Raw genomic sequence first — 16,608 nt, 5'->3', positions numbered from 1 at the left:
AGTTTGAAACACAAAATAAAAAACAAACTGAGCTGGTGTATTTCAGACAATAATGTGTGTTTAATAAAACTGCATTCACCAGAACAATTAAACAGATTCATGTGGGACCAAATATCAAACCTGCTAACTACTAAAGAAACGTATGTTAATACGTTAATTTTAATAAATGCCCTTCTTTGTACAATTTCTTTTTTTTTTTAATATAACAGAAACCCATAAAAACACGAGCCCTGTATTCTCTGCTCAGCAGAGGTTTTCAATTCTTTGTCAAATATCCGTCAGAAAACTTTGATGTTTTTTGTTGTTGTTGTTTGGTTGTGGAGGTAATGACCTCTGACCTGGAGTCTTATGTGAAAAGTCTACACCTCACAAGAGTCACTGCCGTGGGTCATTTGGTACCAGGCCGCACAGGAAGAATGCATAAGTTGGATTATTTCTGTTGTATTTATTTTCTGATTCTGAACAAAATATTATTTTGAAAAATCTATTAAGGATTGGTCCTTAATAGATTATTCATGATTAATGTGATTAATCCACAGCTGGACTTTGAAAGCCCTAGTTTTTGGGAGTGTGAATTTACCTGAAGGACCCAAACCTACAGAGCAGTGGAGCAGCTGACCAGCAGCTCCCGTGTGTCTGTCTGGTAATAAAAGTAGGATTTTCCATGATCGACATTGGTAAAGATTTTAGTTTCCAGCCTCAAATGTCTTAGGGTGTGAGACGATACGATATGAACTGCAGCCTAAAGTCGGTGTAAACCTGACCTGAACTGTCAGGCACTGAATCCTGAAAGATAAATCTGTTGTGATAATTGTATATCTGTGTGATTGGAGATGAGCTGTGGTGATAATGTGACACGACTCTGGACTTGGACAGTGCAATTACTAGTCAATGCTGAATTCAAAGGGATAGTCCTGTGTGGGCACTGACTTGAAGACAATGCTGTCAAATGGGTTCTCAGTTGACCAGTAGTCCACAGGAAACCAGGAGTCAAACCAGGAAGTTGTTCTCTCAGTTTCAGGTGTTGTAGTTGTGGTTGTTGTGGTTGTAGTAGTTGTAGTAGTAGTAGTAGTAGGAGGAGTAGTGCCGCTCAGTCTGGCTCTTAGTTTCTTCAGACGCAGCCGTCGTAGACGCAGCCGTCTGAGTCGCTCCATTTTCTGGGAGTGGACGCGATTTTCCGTCACAGCCACAGGACTGGCTGTCGTGGTCTTCACCACGTTTGACTTGGTGATCAATCGAATGGGCCTGTTGCCCTTTAGCGCCATTATCTGCTTGATTCGATCCCAGTTGGACTTAGTTAGGGCGAAGCTGCAGGGAGTGGCTCCGGAGTCGTAGCCCACCATGCACAGTCTGGTCTGCGGGTTGTAGCCCTCAGCCTTGGCCGTGACCTTGTACTCGCCAGGATTCAGGAGCCGCCAGTAATCACCACCTGCCGCTGAAATACAGAGTAAACTGGTGAGAACAAGGACTTACAGTCAGATACAGAACTGGAAATGTATTTCACACTGGTTACTACGAGTATACCTGTGGTCACGTCATGCCATATTCCCTCCACAGATATTGTGGCGTTGGACACTGGGTTTCCCTCCACATCTCTGACTATGCCCTTTATACCACGATTAACCTGCAGAGGGAGCAGTGCTGTTAACACTTTTATCCCATGATCACACAGAGAATCAGAATCAGAATGACCTCATGAGCATAGAAAAGAACGACAACGATTAGCATTAGGAATGACTTGCAGCAGGTTTGACTGTCTACGATAACTCGATAACACTCACACCCCACATGTGTCAAATCAAGGCCGTGGGGCCAAATGTGGCCCGCCAAGTCATCTCGTTTGGCCCGCAGAAGCTTAAAAAACATTTAATAAAGTCCATGCAGCAGAGTTTCTGAACCTGATAAATTAAACTTGAATAAATAATAATAAATTGCAGAAACATTTATTAATACGTTATGGAATAGTTACAGCCATACAGTCTTCTATTTCCAACCGGCCCTTCAGGGTAACAGTAGATGTAGTTGGTGTTGCTGATGTGACCCCCGGTGAAAATGAGTTTGACACCCCAGCTCTAGACTTTAAAGCCACCTTAAAGTCATTATTAGGTTTATTTTACTACACGGATTGAAACGATTGTACAAATGACTGCTGCTCTCACCTGTTCAATGAAGGACAGCAGAGCCTCGCGGTTGTTCTCCCACTCCAGTTGCAGTTCACTCTCATGGGGAAACTTGTCACAGCCCAAAAAGACGGAGAGCTCCAAGCAGTTGGTGTGCAGGTAACTGAAGTCATTCATACCTGTGAGGACAGAGAAGAATGGGAGTCTACATGAGAACCCAATTCAAACCCAATTCTTTTCCACGTTCCAATAGCGTGAAGTGAATGGACGGCAGTTCTACCTCCAGAGTGACCGAGCACTTACTGCCTACTACTGGTTTCCAACTGGCTCTGTTCACGATGGCCTGACCCCCGGTGACATCATCACCGTGGCAGGAGCCTCTGTAAGTCTCCGTCATGGTCAGGTGGCTGTGTGCGTAAGACATGGCCAACCATCGGAACATGGTGTCGTCCGGCGTCTCCCTCAGACCGCCTTCATTTTGCCGCTGAACTCGAGCCCAGGTCTCCTCGCTCATTTCAGGATTATTCCTCCACCGCCTGTTGTCGGTTACCTTAAAGACATCAGTTGATTGATCAGTGCACATACATGAATGCTCGATGAAGCAGCTTTTCGACTGCAGTAGACCGAGTTCTTACAGATACAGGAGGACGCTGCATATCAAATGGGTACGCCACCAACTTTTCTCCTCCTTGCAAATTTGCTCCGAGCACAAAAGGATTGCGTTCCATCCAGGAAATGATGGCTTTAGTCTCAACTGCCAGCTGGGAACAGAAAGAAAATGTAATTGACAATTACGACTGGCCCAAACTGTCACTTACTGAAGGAAAAACAAACAAAACCACTCACAGAGCCGTTGAGGGAGTTTTCAGGGAGCGGGATGTGATGGTTGGGCACGATACGAGGAACCCAGCCTCTGTCTTCAGCACCCCACAAGATGGTGTTCAGGTCGGGGAAGTTCTGGAATATGTCGTAACCTTCTTCGGTCCAATGGCCGAGGCCCCAGTTTCCCATCTCTGAGCCCTGAATGGACAGAAAAGTGCAGTCGAGTCTTTGACATTGTGCTGGTACCTGTAGGTGTTTGTGAGCCGTGACCAAACAGTGACCCCTGTTGGCTCGTACCATTTCATAGGCCAGCTCGTAGGCATCAGGGTTGAGTGAGGGTACCAGATGTATTCTCACTCCATCCACAAGGCGGCGCACTCTTGGATTGTCATCATTGTATTCCTTGCACAGAAACTGCATCAGCAGGAGAACCAGCTCCCTTCCCAGCACCTCATTACCATGTAGACCAGCGGTGTACCGGAACTCTGGTTCCCCTGGTGACAACAAACAACCAATCAAACTGACCAATCAGCGACAAAATGTAACAGGTGCAAAACATTTAAATAAAAAGCATTGACATTGGACTGTTTTTTATTCTGACGTTGTGGTACAGCTGAAAATATTTAAAATACCTTTAATTTTACTCTGTTTTTTGTCTGATTTGAAAAATCTACACAATGACAAAAAGATTGATGCAATATACACATACGGTTCATATTTTTTCATGCAGCTTCACGTCAGTTCCCTCCCCCCCCACCCCCTCCTACCTGTCTCATGCTCTCCTGGGTTGTCAGAGATCTCCATTGCATACATCTTCAGGCCCTGGTAACTTTTGCCAATGTTGTAAATCCGCGTGATGTTGGGACACTCTTCGTTGATCACCTTCATCATCTGCAGATGTAAGAATGTGGGAGAGAAGACGTTGGTAAATTTGACGTCAGCACCAAAGTCATCCAACGCTCCGACCACAGCCGACCTGTCTCATCTCCTTGTAGTTGTGATGTCTGAAGTCCAGGGCGTCTGAGGCGTTCACCTCGTTCTCGCTGTGATAAATGCCTGAAAGAAACATTTCTAATCATTTTTACATAAAGTATTAATCAACTGATCTAGAGCAGAGATGTCAAACATATGGCCCGTGGGTGAAATCCGGCCCACTTGATGAATTTTGAAAGTGAAAACAAATGCAGGAAACATATGTCAAACATATGTTTTGTCAAATTACATTTTATAGAAAATGCAGGAACACTTCATGTTGGTGATGTTTTGTCAAATTACATTTTATAGAATAAGAATATTTTCTAATATACTTGTACATATTGCAGGAAAACAAAGTGGTGGAACTTGTTATTGGACTTGTTATTTATTGGTAAATATGTTATGATTGTACTGGTCCGGCCCACTTGACATGTAATCAGGCTGTATGTGGGCCCTGAACCTAAATGAGTTTGACGGCCCTGGTCTTCTGGTGTGTTGTGTGATACTAACTGGGCAGTTGACAGGCCAGGATCTCAGCTCGGAGACAAAGGCTGCCGTTCCAACTCTGGGGAAGGATACGGATGTAACGCGCCACGACAGGAGTCAGAAACTGGTTTATCACCGGTGTGTCCCTGTCCACATTGGCATAAAACAGCTAGAGACAGACAGGGATAAAAGTGAAGTGGTGAGTTAAAATCTGTGAGGCAGTGGCATCAGTTTTCTTCTCCACGACAACGTCCTCTCACCCATTCAGCGTATCCATCATGAAGCACAGTCCAGTCACGGCTGTCGTTGCTGAAGCCCACAAAGTAGGAGGACACAAAGTCTTCACTAGGAAGGAGATTAAAATGGTCAGAGAAAAGTGTGAACTGAGATGTAGATGTAGGCTTCAACCTCATTCCAATTTTAAACAAAAAAAATCACAGGAATAAAAGCTTCTCCATGTCAGGTTGATGTCTACTAGTTTAGCTTTGGCTAATGACGCTAAAATGGCATTAGCATTTAGCTTGAGCACTTGGTGTAGATGTAGTCATGGTGTAGATGTAGTCATGGTGTAGATGTAGTAGTCATCCTCCCCACATGGTGTCATGGTGTAGATGTAGTCATGGTGTAGATGTAGTAGTCATCCTCCCCAGTTACTCCATGGCAGCTATGACTCTATGACTTCATCTTACTGATTTTAAAGGCATATTCCACAATGATAATTAGGTTGACCAGGTTTACATTTTGAAAGTACATTGTAAAGTATGTGTTTGATGTGACTGAAAACTGGTGGGCAGAGATCAGCCTTTACAGTCTTCACCTTAGCTCTTTACTCTCTTTAATGTTCAAAGCCACAGTACCGAAGTGACTAACGACGTTACAGCAACACTGGTTCACTCAGTCTTGACAAACACTCACTGTGTCTCAGAGTTCCGTCCTTGAGTGATGACCCCGGTGAACTCTACCTCTTTGTGAGCGTCGACCTCAAACCAGTGGCTGGCCTCCTCCGTCTCTGCGCACCACGCGCCACCGTACAGATCGTCTTCATCGTCAGAGGCCTGCAGATGGCGTCAACACCAGCAGAACTTAAACCACTTGCAGTGACACTACTGAGAACTGGAAATGCATGAGACGGAGTCCCTGGGAGATACCTGCATGTTGAGCCGGCCCCTCTGAGCTGTGAAGCCATGGTGAGACTGAGAAGAAGCTAACAGCTGGTCATCCTCCACCCTGTGGGACTCCAAACCCAAAGGAGGACACGCTGAGAGAGGACACAGATTGTCATTAACATTCATTTTGTTAAAGTGAAAAAACAAACAAGTGTTGCTCAAAAAAGATTCAAAAGAAACACTTTTGTCTTACTCTTGGGTTCTGTTGGCAGTAACAGTTGCCTCCTCCTCTCCTCCTCTTCTTCTTCCTCCCACTTTTTCTTTAGTCTCTCAGCTTTCAGTAACAATGAAAAAAACATACGTCAGTATGTGGTATCACATTTACCTTGCCTCTCCAGGCGCCCGCCCCCACCACTACAGACATCCAAAACATTTCCATATGTGCTTTCACTCTGCACCGTCCTTTCACCTCTTCCCTCAGTGTTTTCTGTCAGCAGCGTGGTCCAAAGCAGACGGTTTGAGAAACATCACAGAATAACATCAAGGTGCAGATGTTTTGTTCCTAACTTGACAGGGATATTTCTCAACACACTTCTTGGACTGATTGTTATCTTCCTACATCATCCAGCTGGAGTCTCAAGTTTATTAAAACAAAAATCCACAAAAGAAAACCCTAATAAAACAGCTGTGACAAACCCTCCTCCTCCTCAGTCTCTTCCTCCTCATCTCCAAACAATCTTTTTTATGCTTCATAATAATGGGCCATTGTCTTCATTTCTTACTTAATTTCCCCAAACTTCCCAGGTCTGGAACAGCAGTTGACCTGACCTTCAGCTGCTCAGGGTTAACAGCACAACACATACCCAAACCAATATAAATGTGGCCTTGTTTTTCCCTGTCCAACCTAATAGAGCTGCAGCTCATGCGGTCTCACAGAGACATGAAGGCGTCCAGCCTAACGTAACACTGTGCATGTCTCAGCTGTTGGACAGAAAAGGTTGGAGCACTGGAATGGAATCTTTGCAGCTCTCTAAAAAGAATACGACGATATCTGACACTTTCAGTGCAGTAGTACTGACAGAATGAATGGACACTGTAGTGAAACATGGCTTGACAGATACTCGACTCAGTCACTACTGATTTCCAGTGAAGAGACCAATGGCGTTTGTAAAAAACAAACCCTTTTCTGCCTTTTCCTTCCGAGCTCTCTCTTCTTCTTCCATTTGTTTCTTAGCAGCCACTGCGAAGGCACACATCACATCCATCATTATATATTTATATATATATATATGTATATTATATATGTCATACCTGTTCAGGATATATAGTTACACACTTACAATCATCGTAATTGTACTCTTCATACCAGGGAATCGTATATGGAACAACAGTCGTTTCCTCTGAAACAGAAGTAAACAAGGGAATACAGACGAAACTACTGTTAATTATTTTCTGCTCATTCATTTTAAATGAAGGCCATTAAAAGTAAAACAAATTGAAAAACTCTAAACCAGTGGTTCTCAAACTTTTTATACTCTGTACCACCTGAGAAACCACCATGATGACCAACATCAGAATCCCTGTTAGCTTCCACCACAGGAGAGATGTTTACAAAGATGTTTATGTTTAAATGTTGTATTAATTGTGCATGGCATGTTTCAGATTTATTCAGTTGTAAATGTGAAAATATGAATTTTCCTGGTGTACCACTAGTGAGTACCACTGGTGGTACGCGTACCACAGTTTGAGAACCACTGCTCTAAATGCAAAATTTGAAGTGTACATTGTGAAAGCTGTATCAATTCATAGGTAAACATGAAAGTGTGTACCTGGGATGAACATAATGGCCTCTGTAGTCGTGCTCTGCTTCTTGTCTGGCATTTCATCTGTGGAAAAGTACATTCTTTTTTAAGTATCCTATAGTGTGAATAACTAATAATAGACAGTAATGATGTTCCATTTCAGAATAGAAACCATTTTCCACTTCAAATTACACGGGACATCCCAGTAGTCAGGTTCAGGTTTTGTGGGAGATTCTATTGGAGAGTATTTGACCAGCATGACTCAGGCTTACTACTTGTTACGATCGATTATGGTAGGAACTACCATACCAACATCTTTGCTAAAGTCTCATTTATCTTCTTTTGTCAAAGTCACAGTACCAGGCAGAGAAAACATACTCCTCCAGTAGGTGGCAGGAGATGTTTTTTTCTTCAGTTTCTGCGAGTATATCAGTGTAGTGTTCGACTAAACAGGTTCCAGGTTCCACACTGGGAATGTAAACTGTGGGTAAATTGAAGATCATTCTATTTCATTACTTATACTTTTTATGACATTTTTGTTTTGTGGAGCACCAGAGATTTTTCTAATGTGAAATATGTGCAATCGCTTAAAAGGGCTCTGAAAACACAACTCTAAGTCATCCTCTAAATATATATGAATATGTATGCTTTTAATCTATGTGGATCTAGACCCACCCTCAGTGCTGGACTAAAAGGTGATTATACAGACTACGAAACAAAAAAACAACCTTCTTTACATCCGTAGTTACCTACCTGTCCAGGTGTGTAATATCATCACAAATCCTTTGAGATATTACTTCACTATTACTACGTGAGAAACTAATATTTGAATCAGTGATGTTTGCTGTGAGTCTTACCCAGGCCTGGCTCTACCGGCTCCGTCGGGGTCGCAGGTGGAACGACTGTGGAATTGAAATGTCAGAGTCAGTGTTGACTAAACTAAACAGAACAACCAAACCAGTGCAGACTAAGAGGGTGTGTGCATGCATTTAATGAAGATAAAGGACTGTCTATAAGTTTCATTTATCATCTGAATATTCTTTTTCACAGCAAGTTTGTAAGAACATGTTCAAGCTTTTTAATGTTTCATCCACCTTTCCTGAAAAATGATATCAAAGTGTACATACGTTTGTCCCAGCCCAGTTCAATCAGCAGTTTCTCCTCTTCCTCCTCCGGGGAAGTAGGGGGCTTGGACAGTGGAGGCGCTGTAGCTGCAACCTTTGGTTTTTTTGTGGGTTTAGGCACCTTAGGTTTCTTGGTTGCCTTTGGTGCTTTGGGTTTCCTGGTAGGTTTGGGGGGCTTGGGCTTTTTGGTGGGCTTTGGGGCTTTCTGCTTCTTTGCTTTGGCCTCCTTCTCTGCAGCTTTCTTTGCTCTGGCTGAAGGTTAAAATGAGGAAGACAGTCATTTCAAAACCTCTACAAGGTGTTCTACAAGTATGTACAAGACAGAAATGAGCACATATAGCAGCTATTCTTTGAATTGTGTACTCAGGGTGGGGGCCTTAAGACAATTAAAATATGTACAAATAGATCAGTTTTTTTTCTATTTAAAACCATTTAAACCTATTTTTTAATCTCTTACAACCACTAGTGGGAGCTCGCGCACCCCCACACATTGGGAATCCCTGGTCTATGCTACCGTGAGTGTCAGAGCATTTTAATTCTTTTCAACTAGGTGGCAGCGAAATGCTTGAAAAATTATAAAAAGAGACGGCGCTGTTGAAGCTCTTCATAGATGTCTTTCTTCTGTTTCTTCTTGTGTTCAACTAAACAGGCCCAGGTTTTATGGAGGGTACGTAAATTGTGTGTAAAGTTGAAACTACAACATCATTATATTTCATCACATATATATTTTGTGACATTTTTGTTTGATGATGCATTGTTGGACTGGGATGGAAAATATGTGCCATTGCTCAAAAACGGTTGTGAAACACTCGCTTTAAGGAAATAAAATATATTCTACAATATATACCATTCCAAATGTAGCAGTTAAGACAGTACCAGATGATAACCAGTGAACTTTCTTTAGTTTAGTGTGTTAAGGGTTACTGTAGGTGTTAAAGGTGGGAGTAATGAAGGCTTAGCTGTTTTTTTTTACATGTGCTGTAAAGAGAAACAGACATTTTGGATAAAAGCTGTTTGTCAGGCAGCTGTGGTGCAGGAGGAGAAATCAGCAAATGTAGCAAACAAGGACATAATGATGGCTGGTGTAATGAGGCGGGCCACGGTGTGTGTGATTCAAATATTAAACAGGAGAAGAACAGGACAAAAATGTTTATGCAAAGTTATGAAAGGAAAAAGGGGGCGGAGTTAAATGGTCAAGTGTGAGGGGCTGTTAAGTGTTTCCAGGCTCACACAGATGCAGAGGATTTTGGATCAGATCCTTTTTATGTGAGAGTAAAACAGGTGGTTTCCCATCAAATCATAGAAGGGAGACCAGATGTTTGTACTTTGGCATTCTTGGTCCTCCCATGTTACAAACACATCAACAGACTCCAACGCAGACACAGAGGGCGCCTGATGTTTCTGAAGTGCTCAAACGTAACAACCTACCACAGACCAAAAAGGTGATTCAGTGCGGCTGTCCGTCACCTGTTCATGGCCAAATAATTAGCCCTTTTTCCACCCAGTGCTGGGAATGAAAGAAGCCTTTTTAATTTCTCAATGTCCATGTTCTCCCTCAAGTTCTGGTTATATAACAAATATTTTCCCAAATGATGTGTGTGATGTTAACATGAAGTCATAGCTGGATAAGGTCAGGCCTCTGGTCCTCTGATGTCCTCAGAAGTCTCATGATTCATGAGACATTCAGTCAGTTAGAACCCACACAGACCAGAGACATTGTTTTTACAGCAGTTTTTACCTTAATTTCCCAAAGGGGTTAATAAAGTTCTATCTATCTATCTATCTATCTACTTAGTGTAAATATCAGACTTTCTTCAATTTAAGTTGTACCCCTCAATCATATTCAAAGTTGAAATCTCCAGTAATTTAAATTTAACGAAGTAAACTCATCACTTACATGGTAATATTAGGAATCCTTTGTGTTCTATCTGTGTTTCCACCAATATCTGTTTTTCTGCTCTACTTTTTTAAAAACTTTTTTCAAAACTTGGTTCTTATGTAAGTCAGTATGTTTATTTAACACTGTATAACTGTTGTTTTTTAAACACACAGTAAAAGCCAATGCCAGCATGGCCTCATTATATCAAATGTTTGGTTGATAAACTGTGTGTGTGTGTGTCTGGCCATGCGTATTTTAGAGGAGAAGAGTGGATTCTAGAACATTCTCTCTGAGTCTCTCAGCAGCTAAATCCAGTTGAGCAACAAATAAATCATTCTCAATGTCTTGAAGAAAACACAGACTGAGAGTCTGCTTTAGCCGTCCCTGCAGTGATATTAAACAAAAGCATGAAAGTTCAAAGGGCTCGGTGAGGACTGTGCACACTCAGCAGAGCATTTCCTGCATAAACAAGGCTCAACAGAAATGTGAAAAATCATGGTAGTCTGGTTTTGCTGATTATGGCTTTTTATGTAACAGAAATCAGCCACAGGAAAAAAAAACTTTGGCTACTGGGCCTGTGGTTTTGCTCCATGCCAGTGGAAAGTTAACATTACGAACATGGAGTCTGAAAGTGGGCCTGTCATAAATCCATGCTTGCTTACTTGTGGAAAATTGTAGTGGAAACATTTCTGCTGTTGCTCAGACTGTGTGTGTTTTTCACAGATGTAGACATAATAGAGGCGCAGACGCCACTCGCACGTAAAACGTCTTCTGCCGGTGAGTGCGCCAGGCAACTAAAAATTTAACAGCTGTTGTGTCCCTGTTCCCGGCAGAGAGTCTTGATCATGCAAGTGTTGGTGTCGGCCAAAAAAACATCAGCCAACCAAATGAATCACTGCACATTTCAGCCCTGCTGTCACCTCTGAATCACTCAGGGGTTTTTTGTCTATAGAACTAAGGCTCCTGTGTTTTTTAAAAGCAGCTCATAAGGAACTCTCTGGATAACTGGACACAGAGCTGGAGACGGTACAAAGACTGATTGCAGCCTTTGCCGTCCCTGTGTCCTCTGTGTCTTGGCTGAGATCTGAGAGCCAGAAAGATGAAGCAAAGTCACATCCAATGGTGAATCAACAGCATGGACTCTTTAACAACTGTCAGACAAATGTTGATGATGATGTTTCTCTAATCTACTTACCTGCCTCAATTTCCTCCGGGGTCTTCTTCTTCTTTGGTTTGGTGGATTCTGCCTCCATCTCCACCACAGGCTCGTCCAACATCTGAACGTCCATGTCCTCCTTCTTTTGTCTCACTTGTTTGACCACAGCTCTGGTTTGTCTTACCTGAACCTGGCCACTGGAGTCTCTGCCTTTTTCTCCCTCTTCTTCTTCTTCTGCACGGACCAGGGTGCAGCACAGTGTTAGTGTGGCCCAGACCACCAGCACCTCCACCCTCATTTCTCCCAGTGAAAGCTCAAACTAAGAAGAAATAAGTCAGGTCTCCACAACGCTCCACAGCTGGATCCTAAACTGTGCTCATACAAGTCAGTGTGAAGCAGAAATGTCCCACATCTGAAATGCAGACGCAGAACTTCACTTGTCCTGGGGCTCACAGGACATGAAAGGGACGTGTTTTTGAAGAGAACAAAGGATCAGCCTGGAGGTCTGGAGAGCTTCCTCTTTTCTGATGGAGAGAGGGAGAGAAGGAGAAGTGGAGAGATGGATATTTTAGAGAGTTGTCCTGGTTGAGCTGCAGCGGAGGAAGCACGTCTGGATTGGATTTTCAGCAGCAGCAGAACTACACACACCTCCCTCCTTTATCCTTAAACCAGCACCTCCTACTCTACTCTACCAGATACCGCTCAGTTACATCTCTCCCTCATGGCCCTTCACCCCTTTTCCCCTCACCCATCTGAGTGAACGGGAGGAGCATCTGCCACATAAGACATTCCTACACAGGAGGGAAGGAAGACAGGAAGAAAAAAAAATTACTACAAACATTATCTTGGTGTAGAGACTGAAACTAATAAATATTTTAGGTCCTGATCATGTTGATGTTTTCTACAAGAATTTCTCAGTTTTGTTCTTGTACATTTTAAATAATAGTTCTCCATGTAACGTGTTACTTGATAACCATGTATCCTCAGATCATTAATACCTATCGTCATATTAGCCTAACTTCTTCATTGACTTTGCTTTTGGATATACACTGGAACTTTACACTTTCTTTCCGATGTTGTCGCAGTCTTTCCTTCAAACATGTCCAGCCATTAGCCTGGACAACATCGTTATTGGATTATTCCTGGATTTAGTATTTAGGGGGAGCTGTTGTGCTTGGCTAACTTTGTATGTTCCCCTTAACCAGTGTTCCAGTACTTTAAAAAAAACCCTAACCCTAAGGCTAGTAAACAAGCTATTCTGCGGGCTTGCACACAGCACATCGTCTGAGCTGATTCGGCTAGCAGTGTATTCATCATATTGTATTTTCACTGACCTAGAGGAGCAGCTAAATGCTGTGACCATTGCATTTTTCTCCTCAAACTTTCACAAACTCCTCAAATGTCATATATTTTGTGCGCCACTGAATTAGGTCACGGTCACTGCACTGTGAATCTCTTGGGTGGGGGGAAAGAGAAAAAACAGTTTTTCCATGAAATAATCTGAAGTAAAAACAAAGAAATTCTAGATCTAATTTACCAAAAAGTCCGGGATGTTTCCACTAAAAAAGTAGAACCGACTTCTTGCTCTTCTCATGTCTTATCAGGCACCACATTTTTCACAGTTTTTTTCTTTTAGATAATGACTCATTCGGTCGGTCATTACTTTTGGCTTTGCTATAATCAGTGTGTGTGCGTTTGTGTGTGTGTGTGTGAGTGAGTGTGTGTGTGTCCTTTATCTCCAGTACTGTCCAAGCATTTCCTGCTTTTCCTTTGACACCATCTGCTTCCAATGCTGCTGTGATGAAGATTTATTTTAGAGCTTGTTTTCTCTAAATCAGCCTCCAAGGTCATCATCTCACTTACATCAGCATCACTCAGGATATTTTATTCTCTGATATTGTTATAAGATCTGGATTCAATACATAGACAAACATTATAGTTCCTTGCAAACTTGTGATGCCTCCAGCCTGACTTCAAAGACCTCCTCTGGTGTTTTAATATCTAAAGTGGTTTATTTAAAGTAAATACTTCAGTGATTTGTCGTACTTCCTGTGATGGACACAAAGGGGAGGGTTCAAAGCCTGGAAGGAGTGCACGCTGAATTGCATACAGATGTGCCTGAGTGTGTGTGTGTGAAAACAAAAAGAAGATATAATGGTATTTAAACGGCAGTTATGGATGAATTGCAAAAACGTATCATGACATATTGTTAAGGGGGGGATTCCTTTTTTTTTTTTTTGCCGATACCGATATAGGCCAGGTAATATTTATTTATTTATCTGTACAAACAACTGTATGAGTATGATATTAATTAAAGTAGCTCCAATGCTGCCACCTAGTGGCTTTCACTTTAATCGGTCGGCCGATATTATCGGACATCTAATTCTTTCACTTTTTTCCATCTTTTACTCCCCCTGTACTGTACTGTAGCTGTTCTGGGATGTTTTATACGTATTACTCTTTTAAATTAGTAAATCTGTTGTGGAGCCAAAAGACAGTTATCCAAACAAACAACTCAAATGACATATTTTATTATAAAAATGTTTATCAAAATAAGTTATAGTATAATTACATTAGAAAATATTTTACATTTAACTCTCCTAAAACAGTGCCATATAGGTATTTTGCGCAAACTCGGTGTGGAGATTCCCGTGTCCGTTGTCCGTCTGAGCGCATTTTACGCGTCATGTCGCTTCGTAAGTTCCATGTTACAGGTAGAACATGCGACGTGGTAGAAGCTGCAGCGGCAAAGGCGGCGGCGGCGGCAGCGGCAGCGGCCCAGACAGTGGGAACAGAGTGTGTGACCGACAGTGCAGCATTAGTGGGCTGCAGCTCGGACATGAACATAGAGCTGAGTGTGAGGCGACCGCGGTGAGGCCGCGCTCCTCCAACGCCGCGTCCGTCTCGCCAAACCCGCGCTCCTTCTTCCACTTGGTTCGTCTGTTCTGAAACCAGATCTTAACCTGCGTCTCTGACAGTTGGAGGGCCGCGGCAATGGTGTGTCGCTCCAGCACCGACAGGTAGTGGCACCTGTGGAAGCTGCGCTCCAGCGTCTGCAGCTGCTCGATGGTGAAGGCGGTGCGCACGCGCCGAGCCCTTCTGACCTGCGGACAGTGAGCCTCCTGTGTCACCTGAAAGAGGCAGTCGTCCTCTGTCTGGAGATGCTGCTTTTCTGCGTGTTCCTCAGAAAATCCTGTGAAAAAAAACGAGTAAATCGATTTATTAATCCTTCACCATGGAGCAAGACCCAGTCACCAAGTTATTATTATTATTATTATTATTATTATTATTATTAGTAGTAGTAGTAGTAGTAGTAGTAGTAGTAGTATTAGTTAAAGTGAGAATCAGCTGTATGCACTTCTGTGACTGGTGAGTACACAAATATTACACAGTTGTTGACAGTAGTTTGTTCAGGTATTGCATAGTTGAAAGAATAGAACCTACGTCAGATAGTACACATATAGAATTGCAGTACTAAGTAGAGACATTTCCCTAATACCTAAACCTGCATGTTTTTTTGTTGTTGTTGTTGTTGTTTTGTTTTTTTTTGGAGAAAGTCGGAACATCCAGAGAAAAGCTACAGGTTCTCACGGGTACAACGTTCAAAACCCACGTTCAAAAGATCAACAGTGACCAACGGGTAACCAGCCTTGTTATTGCTCTGTTAATAGAAATGATGTACAAGTAACAACTTAACTTCAATAAACAGTCCAAACTTTGACTCTCACCTTTTGCCGCTGCATCTTTTCCACGCGGCATTTTTCTCGTAAATTTCGTTGGGTCCAAAATATCCTCCACGGAGAAGGGAGTTCTGTGGATGTTCGGTAACTTAACTGGCTGCATCTCTGCTTCTCGTGCCTCTTGTCTCTTTGTCTCCCCCAGGACTCTGTGCTGTGGTGCCGTGCGCTCTCCTGGACTTTATATATCCTGTGCACACGCCACGAATTTGCATTTGATTGGAAACGTAGCCCACACCGAGTCACCGTGTAAAATCATGATTCCTATAGTCTGTCCTGCAGGACACGCTCCGGCCCCGTCGGACCCCTGCGCCGGTGCTTCAAAATGCAAATGACCTCTCTCAGCTGGAAAGAGGAGGGGGGCTCATGGTCTGTCATTTATTGCTGGGCATCTGGTTAAAATGTGCCCCTTTTCTTCCCCTCCGTGTTCTCCATTGTGCTTTTGCTTGTCATTATTTGCCAGTGTGAGATGTTGAGGTTCAGTGGGACACGTGAATGTCTCTTGTGATGCTAATTCATGGACTCATCAAAGGGGGAAAGTTTGCGGCCCTCACTCCCCCCGGAGTCCCAGTGTGCACGTAACCATTCGTCCTGTTGACAACGACAACACAAAGCACTTAGCTTTAATGAGAAGCCCACTTACAACTTTATGACAGCCACTGACCATCTGATGTGGAGCCCCCTCACACTGACATTACTATAAGAGACCACACTGTTATATATTTTTTATTTATTTTAACATTTATGGATAAGAACTACTTTTTGAATTTAATTTTTTTTAATGACCCGTTGATTAACTCCTCTGTAAATATTTAAAAAGACTTTGTCCAGAACACATTCCTGGGGTGGATCGTCACGGTTCTCCCCATGGTTACCCAGCTTTAGTTTCAACCAGTGTTCAATTCTGTATACATGTCCCTCCTATAGCTTTTCTGTCATTAATATATTGCAAAAAATGTATTTACAAAGGTATGCTGATTTTACTCTTTTTTACTAAAAAGAAAACAGTTCCTTATACAGTCAATACTACCCTAGGCAGTGAAGAAGTTGAGACATTTGTTTGGAATATTATTATTCATCCAACTGTGTGTACCTGCTCAACTCCACAGTGGCAGTTTGCTCAACAATACAGGAAACAGTTCTATCTTTAAATTCACATTATTGGACAGAGTTATCTGATACAGGTCGTCAGCGCCTCTTGTAAAGGAAAGTGGGGAATGCACAGTGGGTGGAGGTTTGGAGTGATGGCCCGATGGAGGTGAGTGCTAAAGGCGACAGCTGCCCACAGGCTTCTGAGCTCCAGACACCTACAGAGAAACTGGCATTGAAAAGACAAGAGAGGCCGACCCATCAGGACAATTAGCAGATGTCACCAGTGAGACTGACCCTCCATGACCCCGG

The 16,608-nt window shown here is 42.7% G+C and overlaps 2 protein-coding genes across 2 annotated transcripts; both read right to left on the bottom strand.

Annotated features, from left to right (window-relative positions):
- Positions 1 to 38: 38 nt before the first annotated feature.
- aebp1a (AE binding protein 1a) lies at positions 39 to 11,768 on the bottom strand. The gene is made up of 20 exons (XM_008325170.3): positions 11,510 to 11,768; positions 8,439 to 8,687; positions 8,169 to 8,213; positions 7,339 to 7,395; positions 6,850 to 6,909; positions 6,690 to 6,749; positions 5,763 to 5,843; positions 5,552 to 5,661; positions 5,319 to 5,458; positions 4,664 to 4,748; positions 4,428 to 4,572; positions 3,919 to 3,998; positions 3,710 to 3,833; positions 3,240 to 3,436; positions 2,967 to 3,140; positions 2,756 to 2,881; positions 2,424 to 2,670; positions 2,160 to 2,299; positions 1,525 to 1,624; positions 39 to 1,435 (listed from the first exon to the last, which is right to left on the bottom strand). The coding sequence occupies exons 1-20, from the start codon at positions 11,766 to 11,768 to the stop codon at positions 885 to 887; spliced, it is 3,030 nt and encodes a 1,009-aa protein (XP_008323392.1). The 3' UTR covers positions 39 to 884.
- A 1,775-nt stretch (positions 11,769 to 13,543) lies between these two features.
- Positions 13,544 to 16,109, bottom strand: pnx (posterior neuron-specific homeobox). The gene is made up of 2 exons (XM_025062196.1): positions 15,199 to 16,109; positions 13,544 to 14,663 (listed from the first exon to the last, which is right to left on the bottom strand). The coding sequence occupies exons 1-2, from the start codon at positions 15,311 to 15,313 to the stop codon at positions 14,179 to 14,181; spliced, it is 600 nt and encodes a 199-aa protein (XP_024917964.1). The 5' UTR covers positions 15,314 to 16,109; the 3' UTR covers positions 13,544 to 14,178.
- Positions 16,110 to 16,608: the final 499 nt, after the last annotated feature.

Source organism: Cynoglossus semilaevis, chromosome 14 (genome assembly GCF_000523025.1).
Source record: "Cynoglossus semilaevis isolate Cse_v1.0 chromosome 14, Cse_v1.0, whole genome shotgun sequence".
NCBI classification, from domain to species: Eukaryota; Metazoa; Chordata; class Actinopteri; order Pleuronectiformes; family Cynoglossidae; genus Cynoglossus; species Cynoglossus semilaevis.
This window is presented reverse-complemented; position numbering and strand designations above follow the sequence as displayed.

Excerpts from the sequence above, each read along its gene's own strand:
- aebp1a (XM_008325170.3), bottom strand. The coding sequence starts at position 11,768 with ATGAGGGTGGAGGTGCTGGTGGTCTGGGCCACACTAACACTGTGCTGC. Across the intron at positions 6,910-7,338 it reads GGCCATTATGTTCATCCCAG|AGGAAACGACTGTTGTTCCA; the intron begins GTACACACTTTC and ends CTTCTGTTTCAG. Across the intron at positions 3,834-3,918 it reads ACTACAAGGAGATGAGACAG|ATGATGAAGGTGATCAACGA; the intron begins GTCGGCTGTGGT and ends TTACATCTGCAG.
- pnx (XM_025062196.1), bottom strand. The coding sequence starts at position 15,313 with ATGCAGCCAGTTAAGTTACCGAACATCCACAGAACTCCCTTCTCCGTG. Across the intron at positions 14,664-15,198 it reads AAAAGATGCAGCGGCAAAAG|GATTTTCTGAGGAACACGCA; the intron begins GTGAGAGTCAAA and ends TTTTTTTCACAG.